General features: G+C 41.6%; 1 protein-coding gene across 1 annotated transcript in view; it reads right to left on the bottom strand.

The window, feature by feature from the left end:
- Nucleotides 1-18991, bottom strand: part of LOC139722892 (protein shifted-like) — a 45079-nt gene that overhangs the window by 7746 nt on the left and 18342 nt on the right. The window contains exons 2-3 of the mRNA XM_071634173.1: nt 18333-18474; nt 17117-17265 (exon numbers count right to left, since the gene is read on the bottom strand). Coding sequence (XP_071490274.1) covers nt 17117-17265; nt 18333-18474 — 291 coding nt within the window. The remainder of the gene's footprint in view (nt 1-17116; nt 17266-18332; nt 18475-18991) is intronic.

Below are 18991 nucleotides of genomic sequence, written 5' to 3'. Positions count from 1 at the left end.
CCATGACAACGGGTGAGACATATTGGACAAATTGGAACCGCAAATTGGCTTATCAAAAAACATAAATGAATATTAGTAGATACGTAGAGAAGTGGACTCGTGATTCTATCGTTTAATGTAAATACGTGGTAGGCAAACTCAATTTTGAGACATGAGTATTATTTCTGGGTCTGAATAATATCACTCTAATAATTAATAATTGCATAAGCTCCTTTTTGGAGTTGTTTAGTATGCGCTCTCTCGTGAAGACTTTATGAGCTCCTTCGTGGAGACTTCATTATGGTATATCTAATATTCTTGTTTGATACTTTTATTATGTTTGATTTATGTCAGTATTGTCTGGGGCAAATTATGTGTTGTAAAGGGCCCCATTTTTTTCTCTCTCTTCTTTCTTTAAACACAACAACAACAAACCCAATCGTTTTGTTGTTGCTCAAAGTGGCGGTCAGACAATGCGATTATAGGTATAGATAATAAAACAGGCAATAAGGACTGGATTATGACTTGGATTTTGATAGTGCTGTTCGGTTCGTTTGATGTCTTGTTAGGACTGCTCTTCTTATTAAATCGATTTGAATATGGGGTGGAGTTTCTCTTTAGGAGCGGGCATGTCTCAAGACCTTGGGAAAACCCGATTTCCATATACCGAATAACGACAATAAAATAACAACGACAAGATGAAAAAAAAAATAACTGAAACATCGCCTGACTTTCATCTGACCCAGACGACGTCTTCACCCAACTGGGGGGAAGCTGTCAATGGCGGCAAGTCTGTAGCGGGAAATGAGACGCTTCCATGTGTCAAGTTTAGGATTTTGTTCCTCCCTCCCAATTCCCTTCCAAAACAACTACTCTTTTTCTTCCCTCGCCCTGAGAATTTCTTGCTACTTATAGCTCAAGTGCTAAGGTTCTGTGACACCCGAATAGAAGGGGGAAAGATAACAAAACGAAAACAACAACAAGCAAGTTGAGAAAATAATACGAAATGGAATAAACTGTAGCCGGTATTTAGACACAGCTTCTACCACCAGACAAATCTTGAATTGTAAACATGTGTTAGGTTTTGCGTGTTTTTTTTAATTCCATTTTACTGCAATTAACTTCATTAATATACTTGGTAATATCCGTTCGACGGGTGTTTATTTTTTCTTCATCTATACACGACTACATAATATTTCCTTAGCCCCTTTCAGTCCTAGACTCATAAAGCTAATTCCCTTTCATTCCATGTCTTCTCTTTACCACCTTCCCAGGCACATCAGATGACTAAATATGACTACTGACTATTAAACGGTGATGACTCCGATACCAAAAGAGCGTCTCTCGACAACCCGTCTTCCCTAGTCAGATTTGCTTTAATCCTCGACTGTAATAGGCGTCTAGACGGAGCTATTGAGTATACATTTTCGCACACGACCCCTCGGATCCTCTCATAGGGTGTACTTATTATTTCGCGAATTCCGCGAGAGCCATAATAAGATTCATAATTTCACGCCGCGAAGAAGACCGTCGACTCCAATTCGCGAAAATTTCATGCCGCGAAAATATCTTGCTTTAGTGTAGATGACTTTCCCCGTCCTCTGCCCAGGTTCTCTTAAGCTAGCCTTTTAAAACCATGGGGTCTTGTGCTATCATTGAATAAATGTATTTCACTAAAATTTCAAAACTATACGACCGGCATTACTCTGAATGTACCCAACTATCATAGTGTGGGCCTACTTTTTGACAGATGATAATCTATGTCACATTGGGCATATTGACAGAGCATAGTGATTTATTTTTGATGCAACAGGACCACATTCGATGAAACCTCTGCTATTCTCTTCGTATGACTTTACTCTACCACTATATCAGAGTCAACTTGAACACGGCTAGGCATGGCGCTTGAGACATCCCATACCTCCATGATTCGAGAATATTATTTGATTCATTCCTTTAAATTAGACGAGAGATACGCCGCGCAGAGTTGCTTGCTCATTTCTGGGGGCGCCTGAAACTCCCGAAGTCTTGCATGCACGTGAGCAAGAACGCGATGTTGATATATCACGATGATTTATCATTCTTGAACTCCCCCTGTCAGTCAAGATAGAAACGGTTGACGTAGATAGATAGGACACGTGCACCTATGCCGGTTTTTAGGACGTAGACGGAAAGGGGTGAAATAGGCTACGCACCGACTCCAAGCCTCCTTTCAGACTTTGACTGTTTGACGGATGGTTTGTTGTATCAGAAATCAAGGAGTGGGAATGGTTATTTACAGTAATACTCATAACAACAAAATATTTTAAGACGGCAATGTCAACCTTACGGTGATTGACAAAGATGGATTGTTTCATATTTTCCAGTTTGCACACCTAACGTAAAGATTATTTTCGACGTGCGTAGATATCAGATATGATAGAACAAATTGCTACAGGAGAGGTGCGATACACAAAACTTAAAGATTTAAGAAAAACAAATTATGATCTGTTTTAATAGCGAACACACGCAATACACGCAAGAATCAACTTGGTAGCAATTCGGTTTTCCTCTTTTCATAGGAGAAGGGAAGGCTTTTTCTTTGCTATTATTTTCATGCCTCCGCCACGAAGTGGTGCCGGAGGCATTATCTCTTCATGGAATTACAGAGTGTCTCATTCTCTAAAAATCTTCTATTTCCTATCAGTAAAGCTCTTGAAGTAAAGGGATTTCCTTTAAAAATGGTCAGGCCTACATCAATTTGAAGTTAAGATATTTAGCCCATTACGCGATACGTGTCAAATAATAAAACAGAAAAATCAGCGATACCCTATTTTTCATGGTACACTGACATAAAACACGTAACCAATACATTTTGAATGGAATTAAAGTGATTCGACTTGATTTTCGTGACCGATATGGAAGCAATGACTGCTTTAAAGCAACAAAAAATAAACAAAACAAAACACGGGATCATTGGCTTAAAGTTCTCTCCGAAGGACTAGATAATGAGGATAAAGTGTTTTGCCTAATTACAAAAGAGGAACAACCACTGTAGCCAGGGGACTTGAACCTGGGATCTCGTGATTGATAGTCCTATGTCTTATCCATTGAACCACAACAACTCAATTTGGGAAGAGTATGCAACGAGTCTGGAAGGGTGCCATCTACTCTGCGATTCCTAAAATTAATATGAACCACTCAAGTGTATCCAAGACAACAGCTGGAAATTCCATAACACCCCTAACCTTCTTTTGAGTTTTTCACCAACGATTTATTAGGGGTTTGTTCGTTGGCCCTCCTTCACCAATATTTGTTGTATAACCAGTGGACGATGTGAGTAGGCCTATCTCAGGTAGCCCCGCCTTTCAACTATTCGCTCCTTCCGCTTCTTATGTTCTTGCTGGGGAGACAAGGCAGAGAAGAAAAAAAAATGAAAAAGAGGCGAACAAGGATGGACCTGCCAAAATGGTTATTACTTTCATAACTGAATGCTCTGTTTTGCCTCAAGAAAGAGAACGTAAATTAGGTATGCATATATCATTCTTCTCTCCATCCTTCTCTCATTTTACAGTTCCGAAATCAGTGAAATCTGTCTTTCCCCAACCCACCCACCTCCGTTTCTAATGCTACGAGCTACAGCCCAATCAGAATCGCCACATGGGGTTAGCTGATTGATCGTGCGAGTTCACACCTCACCTGCATCGTGTTTCCATAGTGACGTCGAAAAACCCATTGGCGAGTGTGTCATAACAGCATGCTGTACTTCCTTCCCATCGTAATGCTGCCCACAGATTTCCCGTGTTTCCTTGCCCATAAATTTCCCTTGTTCACTCATTAAGTTTTTCCCAACTTAAATGTATTTGTATGGGCTTAAATGTATTCCTTTTATTTGTAAATACGCGTTGAAACCACAGCACAAGGGAACTGTTCATTGTGGCCATTTCTGGGCATATTATAATTATCTATCAAGAAGATAAAATATTATGACCCTTTTTGCTAGTATCAATCGATAGAAATACATTATGTCTATTATTTATGGCATCGCACAGGGAGCACAGAGAACAAAATCATCACTTTCCATGTCTCTCTTCCACCTCCCTGCTTTCCATCTTCCCTTGCTAGAAAAGCAGCTTGCTGTGAAATTTGGCACATTTGTATCGCATGCACGTCATTATCTACCGCTAGATGGTTAGGTAAAGCGCTTTTCAGATTGAAAAAGGATATATAGATGTATATTTAAAAACACATACAAGACATACACACATTTTCACACACAGATAAAACATTCATTCACTTTTTAGTTCTTTTTTTTTTGCTACAATTTCTTCCTTCGTCTGGGATACTGCTCACTGTGCAAGGTTGTTGCCAAGACGACCTCCCGTCGCGAGATCTAATCTCATTGGCTAAAGATACTCTGTTGTGATCCGTTATGTTGCTACTCTTCCTTAGTAGTCTTTGTTGTTGGTATTGTCGGTATGGATAAGTCTATTTCCCTTCGCTCTTTGTTTTTCATTTCAACTATACTTGTCCTAGAAATAGGAAGTCAAGTCGAACGTTGGGTTTCAAGTTTGTCTCAAATCACGTACGAAGATCAAGAGAACAGGCACCGACAGGGAACAGAATTTAGGAAAGAGAGAGAGAGAAAGGGGTAAGAGTGAAAGAAGGAAAGGAAGACAGAAAGAAAGACGGAAAGAAAAGAAAAATCTAACAAAGAGAAATGAAAGGAGAATCCTTGTGGGGTGGGTCACTATCTACTAATTAGACGACCACTGTGCCGCGGCAGGGTCTCAATCTCGTCGCAGTTGCGATCGTTTAATGCGGTTACTATCGATGCAGGTAGCTAATTGTTGGAAGAATAGCACGGACATGTCAGCTCGGAGTTCGATATTCGGCGAACGGAATATCACGGGCTCTGGGCCAGAAATGTTCAGTAACGTAGGAAACATGAATGCAATGCTCTTTCAGCTATGATGGGTAACACGCCTAGACAATGCTGCGCAGTTTATTTCAGATGACTTGACTCTCGCGGAAAAATTGAACAGAATAATTAGTGATGATAGTGTTCGTACGCACGCGTGTGATGTGTGCGTGTGAGCATGGGTGTGCTTCATTGTGTTTCATTGAATTGAACTGAATTGAATTGAATTGAATTGAATTGAACTGAATTGAATTGAATTGAATTGAATTGAATTGAATTGAATTGTATTGAATTGAATTGAATTGAATTGAATTGAATTGAATTGAATTACTAGTAGCACAAATGAAGGTGCATAATTATGAAAAACAATTTATTGATGAAAACACAAGCAGACAGACAAGTAGACAGGCAGACAAGATAGGCAAGAGAGTTAGGTAGACAAACAGAGAGAGAAAGAGATGGAGAGGGAGAGAGATAGAAGAGCTTATAGTGGGGTTGAAGGAGAGAAAGATGATGCTGTGTTGGATTCAGCGGATGGACGTTCTAGAAGTCTGTAGATAAGAGAGAACAGGGACAAAGAACAAAGAGGAGGAGGAGAGGTCAGAGGCTGGACAGAGCGAATAGGAGGATCAGCAAAAGGAAGAGGGGAAAGAAACAGAATTGTGATGATGATAATGATGAGAAACTAAAGCTAGAGAGGGAGAGAAAGCGGTGCGAGCAAAAGACAGGAAAGGAAGATAGAGTGAGTGGAGAAGTGGGAAAAGCAATTTCGACTTATGTGAAATCTATTTGAGGGGTTTGCCTTCGGCGTGTGAGGTATGTTGTTTCAATAGGACGGTAAATCCCGGAAGCCTTTCTTGAGATTCTTGCTCAAGACGGCCTCACATGCCTGGAAGGGCGAGTCAACACCATCGACAAGCTGGGGTAATCAATCCGGCTGCGTGGAATTGATTCCGACTAGCCTCTGAGGGAACTGGCGGGAAGAGAGAGGGGGGATGGCCATGATGGCGGAGGGGGAAGAGATGATGGAGGGTGGGGTGGTGGAAGACAGAAGGATGGTGGCAGAGTGAGTAGGGTAGAGGAGATTGCAGAGGGAGGAGGTGATGGCAAAGGGCAGGGCGATTGCAGAAATAGGCCCACATAGATGGAGATGACAGAAGAGATGGTGGTGAAAGTGGGAGGGGTGAGGATGGGTGGGGGATTGATGGCAGTTAGAGGGATGGTGGTAGAGGGTGGAGTCATGTGAAAGGGGTGAGGCATGGGGAGGGATACTGGCAGAGAAACGGGAGCTGACAGGAGGGGTGGTGATAGGGAGGGGTGATTGCAGAGGGAGAGATGATGACCAAGGGAAGGGATGATGGCAGAGTGAGGGGTAATGACAGAGGGAAGGGCGAGGGCAGAGGGAGGGGTGACGGCAGAGGGAGGGATGATGGCAGAGGGAGGGGCAATGACAGTGGGAGGAGCTGTTGGCAGAGCGATGAATGATAGCAGAGAGGTGATGGCAGAGAGAGGGCGATGACAGAGGGGGGTGACGACAGAGGGAGGTGAGACAGAGGGAGGGGAAGTGACAGTGAGATGGGTAATGGCAGTGAGAAGGGGTGGCAGAGGGGGTTGATGGCAAAGAGAGGATGGTGATGACAGAGGAGACTTTGATATCGGATTTATAAATTGATAGTAATGTTTGCTAATCAGATGCAGAAGTCAGACCTTGTTAAGAAGTGGTAAAGCCTTGGCATACGTCAGTATTTATCAAATATGTATACATCAAATCATCATCATTTAATCAACTTAGTACGCTTTACGTTGCCAACCTCAATTGACCAACGACAGAAGCAATGTTCAGTTTCACATACTATGTTGCAGAGCATAGTGTTGATCACAAGTGCCTTAGATTTAATTTAAAAATCAGAGTGACTTAGCGACGAGATAAGCTGGAATTGAATCTTTTCAACGCACATAATACATGACGAGAATACAAATTGTGACTTCAAATATTTCACACTGAAAACTTAATGAAGGGCACTCAACGGATGCTTGCAAAACGCTGCGAGTGCCATAACATTGGCCTGATGACAAGTGTTTGCTCTTTCGCTGCTATTAATATGTTGATCGGATGTGCAAAGTGGGACCTGTGATTTCACCGTAGTCTCTAGGAGGGGTGGGGCGATGAACGAGTTGAGCCGGTGAAACCATGGAGCAGAGTGGAAGGGGTAGGGGAGAACGATTCTATGCAGGAAATATGAAATACATCCCAAGTAATTTCCGGGGCTAAACTGAGAATTCTGCTCAGGTGGCATTGGCTTCTATCATCCAGGGTGTGAGAGTGGATGTGTACACAAAGGCAGAGTTGCCAGAAATGTGTGTGTGTGTGTGTGTGTGTGTGTGTATGTGTGTGTGTGTGTTTTTGTGTGTGTGTGTGTGCGTGTGTGTGTGTGTGTGTGAGTGTGTGTGTGTGTGTGTGTGTGTGAGAGAGTGTGTGTGTGCGGTTGTGTGCGTGTGTGTTTGAAAAAAAAAGTGTTAAAAAACGTGAGTTTGTCAACATGTGAAAGTGTTCTGATTAAGAATTAAGTGCATTGCTTCAACTTGTGAAGAGACATAAACGTTTCATTTTGTTTTGGTTTTCGTTTGCTTGTTTGTGTGGGTTTGAGTTGGTTTCGTCATTCTTCACACTTTAGTCGTTCATTTAGATATAAGCCAAGTGTTACTTATGAATAGATAAGTAAGAATTGGATTATATTTAAATGAACGAATAAAGGTGTGAAATGTGACGGAACCAACTTAAAGCACTGCTTGTAAACACTCGTCGGTTCCTTCTGTTTAGTGTGCTCTAAGTTGTGTAATGTTATGTAATGAATGACAAAATTCTCAAAAACAAGAACCATTCATAAATTAATTACAAAACCATATCTGATTCATGCTTATATCATCATTACTGATAAACAGCGATAATAGGGAGAAGGGTGCAAAGTTTAAAGAGAAATATTAACAAATTTCACAAGGTAGGAAGGACTTTGGGAGTGTGTAGCAACGTGAAAATAGTAGTTTCGTGTGTAATTATAATAGACACTTGCGGGAGACCGATCTCCAAAACAAAACACGATGAAGTTCTAGCACGATATGACTTGCTTGTCAGTTCCAAGGTCGGCTTGGAAAAGGAAGGATCTCCCGGCGCCCGTCAGGGAAGGGGAAGGCGGGGGCGGTGGGGATTTCACGCAGCCAGGCGTTATTGGGAGTGCAGACTATTATAGCTTCCCTGACATGGGCAAGTGAACCAGGGGGGCGTTTCATCAACGAGTTCGTCGGAGTTTTCACCGACGAATTTGCTATCAGCCAATCAGACGCAAGGATTTATACTGACAACTGTCAAAAGCTAATGAAATCCTTGGTCTGATTGGCTGATAGCAAATTCGTCGGTGAAAACTCCGACGAACTCGTTGATGAAACGCCCCCCTGATAGACTAGATTCCAACTCCCTCGCTTTGAAGCCATTTTCTCGAAATCTCCCGCTCGAGTTTGAATTTCTCCCGCTCTAGCTGTGTGTCCCCCGCTTAATATTTAGCAGTTTCCCGCCCAATCATTTTTTTTCATATCATGTTTTAAAAGAAGGCTAAGATAGGACCAGAGAGAAAATACAGCCCTAGCTAGAGCTTCCAGGGACAGCGAGGGACGTTGCGCTTCGCGGCGCTCGTGATGTGCGCTACGCGCACTTGATAGTGTGCCCATGTTTCCCTAATCAGCATTTTAATCAGAGTCCCCAGGAGATTGCCAGAGGGTTTAGGCGGGAAAATATCCCGTTTAAATGATGCTTTGGGTTTGAGTCTCTGCAGATGTGACAGTAATATAATGTAAGACTGGCAGGGAGGTGTTTCTTCTCAACTCCCTGGACTGACGAAGGTTCATCTCAGTATTAAACTAACAACAAGGCCACAGGAAGAACGACCAGTGCATGTGACAAAAATACAACAACAACAAGTATCGCAGTGAAATAGTCAAGTCAGTCATACGGGGATTGTATGGAGGCAAAATTAATAAACCCTCATGAGAGACAGATAAATAGAAGAAAGGAAGAGAGTGGAGGGAGAGAAGGAAAAGAGTAAAAGAGAGGGGTAAAAGAGGGTCAGACAATATGAAAGAAAGAGAGAGAGAAGAGATCATGATAGAGAGCATCAGTGAGGGGGAGAAGAGAATGAGTGACGAAAGGGAAGAGAAGACATGGTAGTAGAAAGAAGAGGAGCAAAAGAAGAATGAATTTGGCGAAATAAAGTGCTGGGGAGGGAAAGAACTGTCTGTGCGTGTATAGGAGGGGTGTGAAGACAGAGAAAGGGGGAAGACAGTAAGGGGGTCGAAATAAACATGACTGCACTGAGGAGCTGGGGAGCCAAATCAGAAACGATCCAGGAAATCAATAATGTTAACGAGGATGAGTCCCCCGCCAGAGCCGTCAGGGGAGATCAAAGTTATGAGAGATATATTTATTCCTCCGGGGGAGACACACGTCACCGACAACGAGGGAGGATGAGATTGAGTCGGGTGAAAGATCTTTATTGGTAGAAGATGGCAAACAAACAGGAGTCGTGGATCAGGGTCGCAACAAAAATGGCGGGATGATAGATGGGTCTAGAAAGGACATGGAAGCCAGACGTGATGCGATGATGAGCGTCGTTGAAAAATGAATTTCCTGCGAATTGCTTCGCATTATAAGCGATAAGACTGTATAGTAGATAAAGTGTGTAGTCATCTGTGAACATGATGATAATCTAACATTGGGCATTTTTCTTTATCGTCGTTTTGGGGCTTGTTTAAATAACAGCATTGAGCGTATCGCCTCAGTTAATATTGGATGACAGAATAGCTAGATACGTTCTGCTCACAGTGAGAAAACAAATGACGTTAATAAATAATGACAATAAATCCATGATTTTAATCCAATAACTCTCTTCATCATATGAGAAGCTTTGTAATACATGAGGAAATAATTTCAATGATGAAGAATATCTTGCGGCCAATTACGTGCGCTGTCCAATATCTTTTACATCACACAAAGATTTAGTTTTGACAAATGTTACGTTTCTTCTGCATTTGGTACCAGCATTTTATTACGTGTGCAAGGAAGACTGCCAGGCCCCTAGGATATGAATTCAAGAAGTGGGTTGAAAACACCAACTCAATTCAGGTGGCACTGGTTGTGTCTTCACGTGTGCCCATTTCGATATTCTAAGGCCGTTAACTCCATCACTACCACGGGTAATATTTTTGCATGCAATGTCAATGGAATAGCGAGATGGCGGTCCTGCCGGGAACCTCTCTATGTTGCAGAGATTGAGGTTAACCTGAACAAATTTTCGATGACCGAAAGGTTAAGAACCCAGTAGCGTTGCATCTTTAGACTTGATGCAAGTTATTTAATTTCTATCTCACTAGATTGATAGTCACATATCGACGAAGGGCAGGTGCTTTGGGTCTTAATTAATTTACCTTTTCTTTCTGCGGCCTGTTGTTTTTTTCTGTTTCAATTCTTGTTTGTTGTCAATTTGTTTTCCCCTCGGCGGACCAGGCACTTTACTCTTCGCATTAGGTTACAACATAATTCAACGTGGCCCTGCATCACAAACCAACAAAAAGTCGCCAGGTATGGATTCTGAGAGAGCACATTCTCAGTTTTAAAATTATGTCTAACTCAATATATATGGATAAATAAACAAATGAAGAGATGACTAAATTCTATGATCCCAAACTTTATATCTATGTAGAAGAAGAAAGGTCTCTCAGACAGGATAAGAATTAAAGATTGACTAAGTTGAAACATGTCACCTATTTTGCGTCCCAACATGAAATCGGGTCATGCGACTTTCTATTGGTTTTGTGATGCACGGTCGCATTACATGTAGGACCTATGCCAATTAACATTACCTCCATCATGTCGTTCAACAATTTATGTATTTCACAATGTTTTTTTCGCTTTCTTTTTTAAACTTGTTACTGCTTTGATAATTCATCAGTAAACATTCCTCGTTAGACAAGGTATCGTTTCACTCCTTCATCATTCTTGCAGTTGTTTAACGATATATAGGCCTACTTATTTGAATGTTGCCTTCCACGTCTTTGGTGTCTCAATAATGCTTGGTAACTATATTCTTCTGGGGGGGGGGGGGGTTCCTGCCAATTTTCTGTTCTACCTTTCCGACTGTCCCCTTCAACAACAACAACAACAACACCAACAACAACAAACCACCCATAATTCCTTCTTGCTGTTATGATATCTATTTGGCTAGTTGCGACTGCCTTTTTCTGTCCCTCTCCCCACCCCTTCCAGTACCACTCCTTTTCCCTCCCTTAATCTCCCTACTCGAGTTACTCATCAAATTCCTTTGAATCATATTTGTGTACGTCTGCCGTCATGAGCTTCGGGACCGTAAGAAGAGAACCATTTTGTCTCAAAAGCCCCGCTTCTAAGAGTTGAAATATAGTTCAGACTGATCATACAGATATTTCACCCCGGGGCAACAGATCGTCTGGGATGAGGATAGGTGATTTACCTGTCACAGTTAGACATGCTGGCATGGCGAACGAAGTCATCTTGGTTGATCGTCGTATGGCAACCATCAAGGTAAAGGCGACCGCCACATTCACGCACAAATATGCACAACGCACACGCACACACACACACGTACACACATAATCATGCATACGCGGGTGTACGCACAAATCCCTACCTCGACAACGTACACCCACAAGAGTTAGCGTTTTCTACGTATCTCGCGTACACACCACACACACACACACACACACACACACACACACACACACACACACACACACACACACACACACACACACACACACACGCACGCACACACACACACACACACACACACACACACACACACACACAAGCACACACACTTATCATACAGGAATCTCATAAAAATTATGTTTGATGTCTTTTTAGATCGCGATGTCAGATACGGGCTAAGGATGTATGACCCGCCCTTGTTGACCCCTTTGCAAGGAACATCATTAACGCGACTCCCCGCGGCGTACTTAGGCCTTATAAAAGTTGATAAAATTGCCGTCAGAGACTAACGGGGCAAAAAACATATTTTGCGGTTCTGCATCGGCATTAAAATCTAATTGGGAAACGCAACCGAGACTTTATCATCTCAGTTTAGCATCTGTGCGAAAGCGTCAAGCGTGTGTTTCTAGTTAAGAACAACAGATGACATCCCAAGACTGCAATATTGTGACAACTGTGATCGTCGTTGACCGTGGAATTTACAGAGTCCAACCCTTTCCCCTAACTTAATTCCAATGCATCTACTGTAGTATTCCCTTTCATTTTTCGTTCGCGATCACACATGCAAATTAGATGACGCGAATCCATCCCCTCACAGACTTCCCCCTTTCAGCTTGCACATAAATATTTATGAATATCTTTATTTCAAACGAATTCAGCACAAAAGATGTATAGTACGTCGAATTGACAGAGCTATATGATTTCCCCGTCAGGTGGTTATTTCAAAGGGAATATCATTCTTGCATTTTCCACAAAACTGATAAGTATCTTTTATAGAATTATATATATATATGTATATATTAATATAAGTTATTCAGATTCTGTGCAATATAAAACTTAGCAATGCTGACTTTAAAGGGCGGTAGTTGTAGTTGCTATAAAACTGTCGATTAACAGCTGATAAACACAATCATTACTGTGATACTTGCATGTAAATTCCAAAGAGAGAATAGCGAGGCAATGAATGATGTTAGCACTTCATGTATTTTGTAGCCTACATGTGGTTGTAGCGACTTGCCGTCTTTGTATGGACTCAGGCACTTTAGCCCTTTTTACAGTTGTGTTTCTTAACCCCGTACTTTCTCTGACCCAGGACTGTCGTTAGTCCCGTACCAATTTTTTCAGCTTTTTACACTCGCCAATTAGTCCCGTACTAAGCTCTTGTCCGGGGCTAAGGAGAAAATTGACCTTTTTACACTCGTATTTCTTAGTCCGGTACTTTCCAAACCACATGAATATTCATGATTACGCTGTGTACTGTACACGTACACGCACGCACCGGCAGCACTTGATTACCTCGTTTCTGATTGGTCAGTGAGGGTCGGACTTCGTCTCCGTCGCTTAGCCCAGGATTATTTTTTCGTTCTGTTTACACTCACTTGCTTGGCACCGCAATTGCGGTGCTAACCCTGCTATTTTGCAGGGCCAGATAGTACGGGATTATCGGAGGGGCTTACCCACTTTGGCAAAAACGAGTGTAAACAGAAAGTGAGCTAAGGATAGTCCCGTACCAACGGTGGGGCTAAGGCCCCCCCCCCCCCCCTTAGCCCCACCGTTGGTACGGGATTAAGCAAAAATTTACAAGTGTAAAAAGCCCTTTATAGGGCCTACTACTTTCTTCTTGCGTGTGTGTGTTTGATAAAATTAAAGGGATGGTACAGTATTGGTGGAGATGAGAATTGGGCTTTTAACTTTTTGCGAGATACCAAGAAAAGACTTATGATATAGTACAGAGCATACCATTTTAAAAGGAATTCAAAGTTTATTTGATGAAAATCGGGTTTGGAATGAGTGAAACATCCAAAAACAAAGTAAAACAAAGCGATCGTCATAAAGTGTGGGTCCCACACTTTATTAGAATTGCTCTTTTTTTGGATATCTCAGCCATTTCAAAACCAATTTTCATCAAATAAACGTTGAATTCCTCATAGAATTAAATGTTCTTTCATGTTTCTCAAGAGGTTTCTCATTATCTCACAAAAAAAAAAAGTTAGAAACCTGAAATGAGGTCTCAACCAGAACTATATGATCCCTTTAAATTGGTGTTTGATATGACACATTCAAGTTTATTTGAAAGTCAATGCGAATATATAGGGTGGGATTTCACTCATAAAGCACGAGAGGAGAATAGGGGGAGGGGGTCGAGGCGGAGCCCAGAAATGGGACGAGCTGATTATGGAGGTGACGTGTCCTGATGAGGCCGTGTTTGTCCGTCTCTCGTCTCATCACCGATACATGTCGAGCCGATTAGGGCTAATTGCTCAGACATGTGGCAGGTGGGTGGTAAAAAGGAACAGTTAGGAGAGGGAGTGGGAGGAGGGGGGGGGGGGGGGAGAAGACAGAGAGAAAGAAGGGGGAGAGGAAGTTTGGAGATGTCGAAAGCTTTCAATGCTTTTCTCGTGCCTCGTTTGCCTTCTCATAATTCTTTGAAAGAGCGACCATGCAAATTTGTTATTCCGCCCCCTATGTTGGAAGTTTTAACATTCCCTTAATTCTTCGCTTAGTTTACAATGCCAAAGAAACGGGAACAACAACACATGAATGCCAGAAGCAGGGAACATCAGACAGAATAGGCGTTTTGGTGACCGTGATATCACCTCTCATGAAATGCTTTTGACCAGATTCTAAACTTTCTAGCTCATGGGATCCTTGAAAGTTCATGCATCATTTGAGTGCTGATAATGAGAACGTTGAACACAATTAACCCGGAACTGGTGGCTTTGTTGAAATTATTAAACAGGTGTGACGAAAAAGCGCGCAACTCGCATTTGATTGCTTCGGACAAAACAAAAGCGTGCATAACCCCTTTAGCACCGCCACATCAAAATTCTGACGGCATTCTGTGCATGCAAAGTTCCCAAAGGTAAAGACAGAGTTAATACTACCTTCTTCGCCTGGAGCCAAGCCTTAAGCAATCTCACCTGAATCCATATTGATATGGCGCATAAGGATCGTTGGGCAACAAAGGGATTTCTTTTACCCCCTTTCGTCAACAATTTTCACCTGCAGCTATTTGTCAAGATTGAATATCATTGCTGGCTCACTCGAAAGTCTAAAGCTTGCCCCAAATTCCTTTTTATTTCACTTTCTAAAGGATTCCAATTACAAAAGAATAATCAGTCATTTTTTTTCTTATAACTTGCACTTTGCCCTCGTTCAGTCAGTTGTTTTGTTTTGATTTGGGTTTTTTTTTTTCTTCTTTTGCGCTCATATAATCTCAACACTGGATTATTTATCTGCGGCAAAGAGAGAGAAAGTTTCCGTCGAAGGCGAAGTGTTTGATTTCCGCCATTGGGAATGAAAGTGTTCTCTTTAACACAAAGTAATCGGGGACAACTATTCACACTACATTCCTAAAACTCTTACACCCAGAAAGCCCGGGAACCGATCTCTTCAGATCTCGTAAAGCCGGTACGATCCTCACTCGACAGCCAGTTCGTTCTTGAACTAAACACTCCAGCTACTAGAAGTAGTTCCATGACTTTAGGTTTCAAGTTGACTCAGATATGGATAAAAACCAAACACTGCTGAATGAGCAAGATTTCAATTAAACAGGACAAAAACAAACAAACAAACAAACAAACAAGCAAACAAACTTGGGAACATCATCAAATGTGACTGTTTTAACAGGGATGTCAGCGAGAATCACACACGCACATCCCACTGTAGCCCATAGAGAGAAATATGAGGTCATCATCTCACAAAACCCTCCGAATAGTGTAATCACTTTTTGAATTTTTGGTACATGATTTAGCTGATCATACAACCTATAGGCCTATTGCTTGTAATGATTAGTATTTAGTGCGAAGGACATAATCTCTTCCGTTTCCCCTTTATTCAAATTTTAATCAACGAAAAATTAGGATTTTGTGCAGATTTGTATGAAGGGATTGCATCATCTCATGATTCATATGCATTTATGCCATTGAGACTCACATCACTTCTTACCGGGAAACTTGTGGACGTTTAATACACCTGTTTTTATTTCTCGTCAGAATGAAATGAATACGGACTGTGTGTTTCTTAGGTTTTACTCTTTTAATCAAAGTCAACTTAAACTTGCAACCCTTTTTCGTGCTTGATCTCTGGGAAGAAACGCCAGTATGATTTTTTTTTCCTTTTTTCGTTTTACTGAGTTTCTCGGTTCAACGCACATTACGCAGTCCAGTGAGTTTAGATGAATGATCATAACGGCAGAATACTTCCGTTGAGACAGAACAACTGAAGCGCCCACTGAGTACAACAGTCATATTTATGGCAGAAATACGTCTTATTTCAAAAAGTTTGACGTATTATGCTGTTTGTGGATCTGCGTGTCCGTGAAACCATACATTCACCGCGTTCACTGTGGCACAGTAAACTTCTGTCTCGTTATTCAAAAGGAGAAAGATCTATGCCCCGTGATCTTCTGTCCACGATGCAGAGAATATTACTGCGATGATATTACGCGGGTAAGAGAATAAGAACATCAGCCAGCAAACAAGGAGAGGCCCTGTGGGTTTACTATAAACCACGAACAATACGGGCGCTGTTCGGTGACATTCTTAATTCCTTCTCTTTTCTCTTTCCCTAACCGTTGCTCGGATATCACATGTTGTGAACAAATCGCTACATTATTTGCCTCAGCAGTCACGACCACAAACATACAATTGCAAAATCGTTCAGTGCAGTTTTAAGTTCATGTGTAGCGTCATGCCCCAGTTTCCTGAATACAAATTCGTGACAGCAGTGTGAGATGTACGTCCCATGTCCAACGGTTGACATTACTTCGATATTGCTTCACAACAGTAGAATATATCCCCGTTAGTGTGAATTCATAATCACGAATGAAACAGGAGAGTATAAGAGAGTCGATCTGTTTCCCGTATTGGTTTCGAAGTGAATGAACCTCTTCATTTCTATCCTACACTGGTTCACCCATGCTTGGCTAAAACTGAAGCAAAGATGTTCCGAGAGAGAAGAAGTCGGCCGAAGGCATCTAAAATCTTACGTTTTATGAGTATTTATGCCACATTTAAATGCAAAAAAAAAAAATGGTTCCTCGAAATCCTGAGGGAAGCATCTCAGCATTTCAGACCACTAGCTATTCAAAATGTGTGATGCAGAAGCTATATGACTCCACATCCCTCAGTCAACTAGAGTCTGCAGTAGAGTAATGATTTCCAGTTTGCTAGATTGATTGATTAACTGAATTGAATTGAATTAATTTCCACTTTTTGTTCCCCAAAGGAAAGAAACAAATATTACTGAGTTACAATAACATTTTGTCAGAATTTATGTTTCTTTTGTTTAAGTGTTATTTTGTTTTGTTTGTTTGTTCTTTGTTTGTATGTTGCTTTCTATAGGAATCCGCTTTTGAACATTGTATGAGAAAGTAAGGACTTTGTATTTACAGGTGTCAAATCTATGATGGATGCCACTATATGTTGACAGGTGAAACTCACCCCCGCTGGAGCAGAAAATGAGATGTTCAGATGCCTCGTCTCGTGGGAGAGCTGGAGTTTGGACCGCGTCGAAAGGTGTCGAGTCTGGCCGCTGCTGAGGAGCGAGGAGGGACTGTCGTTCTGAATGAAGTAGTACGGACCGCTCACACCTTTATTTCATGCAAAACGAGAAAATTCATCTTAATCTTTATTTCATGAGGAACGAGAAAATTAATCTTAAAACAATACAGGAAGGGGGTAATGTTTTCTACACCGCTGCTTAATTTCGTCGTATTGACTGATGAAAACGAGAAAAGCTTAAAATTTGTGATCTGATTAATATTGATTGTACAAGCAGTATTGATACTGTCTTGTCTATCGAGTCCCGCGTATATCATCAAGTGTCTCCTCAACAGTATTCCATGGCATTCCAAGCCCACTTCAAACCCTAATATCACCTCATATACGTCCGACATGCCTCTGACAATAAGTTTATTTTTAGTTAGCATCACAAGCACATGACGAAAAATAAATTGGCTGTTTGTTGAATGCATTTTACTGATTTCTTTTATGGAGTACTGAGTGGACAGAACTCAGAATTGATAAATATCTGCATTCTCATCTCGTTTTCCACCTTTCGGCGTGGCAACCAAACCTGCATATACTGTGTCACAAGTTTTAAATCGTGTCGCCTCCGTATTTATTTGGTTAGCTAGGGAATATGCATACTCTGTCAAGCGAAGTAGGAAGATGGATTGAGTAAGTGTGGGAGGGGGCGAGACACTAGACATCAATCACTGTGAGAGAAGGAATTCGGCTACAAAGTGTAGACACTATACATTCTTGGCTGGTCGACTAGCAGCAGCTTTTGTTGAAACAGGGTTGAACTTGAGAAAATCAAGTTTCGTGTCAATTCAAAATATATGCCAATGAAGCACTATAATGATAGTACGACATGTGCAACTGCAAGGATAAAGATTTCTGAAAATCTTAGACCAATAGTATGCAGCCACTGAATCATTTTGTGTAAATCATGTGTTTCTTTGTTTATCTATTTTTTTTTTTTGGGGGGGAGGGGTCACCCTTTACCCTTGACGCCCCAATCGGCCCTCAGCACCCCCCCCCCCCTTCAAAAACATTCCGCTACCCTGTGATCATGGTGTTGCATATACTCCTTACCAACTTTTGCCGTCTTATTTGCACAGGGAGTCAACAGAAATTCTGGCAGGAATTATACCTAAAAGCTGTCTAGCTTGGTCGTGGTCGAGCCAGACGTCGAGCCCTTTGAACGACCTCGTCTCGTGTGATCGAAGGGTCAACCAGAGCAGGAAGACAACGCTGACGAACCCGACGCGGTAGCACCGAGACCAGCTCCGACACTGTAGAAATGACGACATGAATGAAACACGTTAGCGTCATTATAGGTGCCTTTACTCTCCAGACTGCTTGTTGTGATTACAGATATTTACGTATGATATGAAGAAATAAACAACAAAAGAAAGACAAGATAAGAAATTTAAAGAGCAGCTCGTGCGTGATATCGTCCTTTGTTGAAGATCTCCTCGTCAAATTACTTACCTTTTAACTGTCATCACGACTATTCACATGAATATTGTAATGCATAACTGCTCTGATATGGTTGAAAAGCTTTTTTACGGACTTTGACGTATTAGACCGTCATGCTCTGATTCCATAGATTTTAAAGATAGTAGTTTATGCAGACATCTTTTGAAAGCCTCCCTAAACTCCATTCATTTTCTTTTAATTATAAATCTAGGCAAACGCAAAGAAGCATCAAGTTAAGGTCGAACTGTAGGAATAAGTTAATACAATTGTAATTCAGGTAGTAGAATGGGCGGAGTTCTGCGGCGCGTAATGTTGGCCACAGCTAGTGTA

Source organism: Diadema antillarum, unplaced genomic scaffold (assembly GCF_040938485.1).
Source record: "Diadema antillarum isolate AM-2024a unplaced genomic scaffold, OU_Dant_1.0 scf00000176, whole genome shotgun sequence".
NCBI lineage: Eukaryota > Metazoa > Echinodermata > Echinoidea > Diadematoida > Diadematidae > Diadema > Diadema antillarum.
The sequence above is the reverse complement of the archived record's forward strand: the minus strand, read 5'-3'. Positions and strand labels throughout refer to the sequence as shown.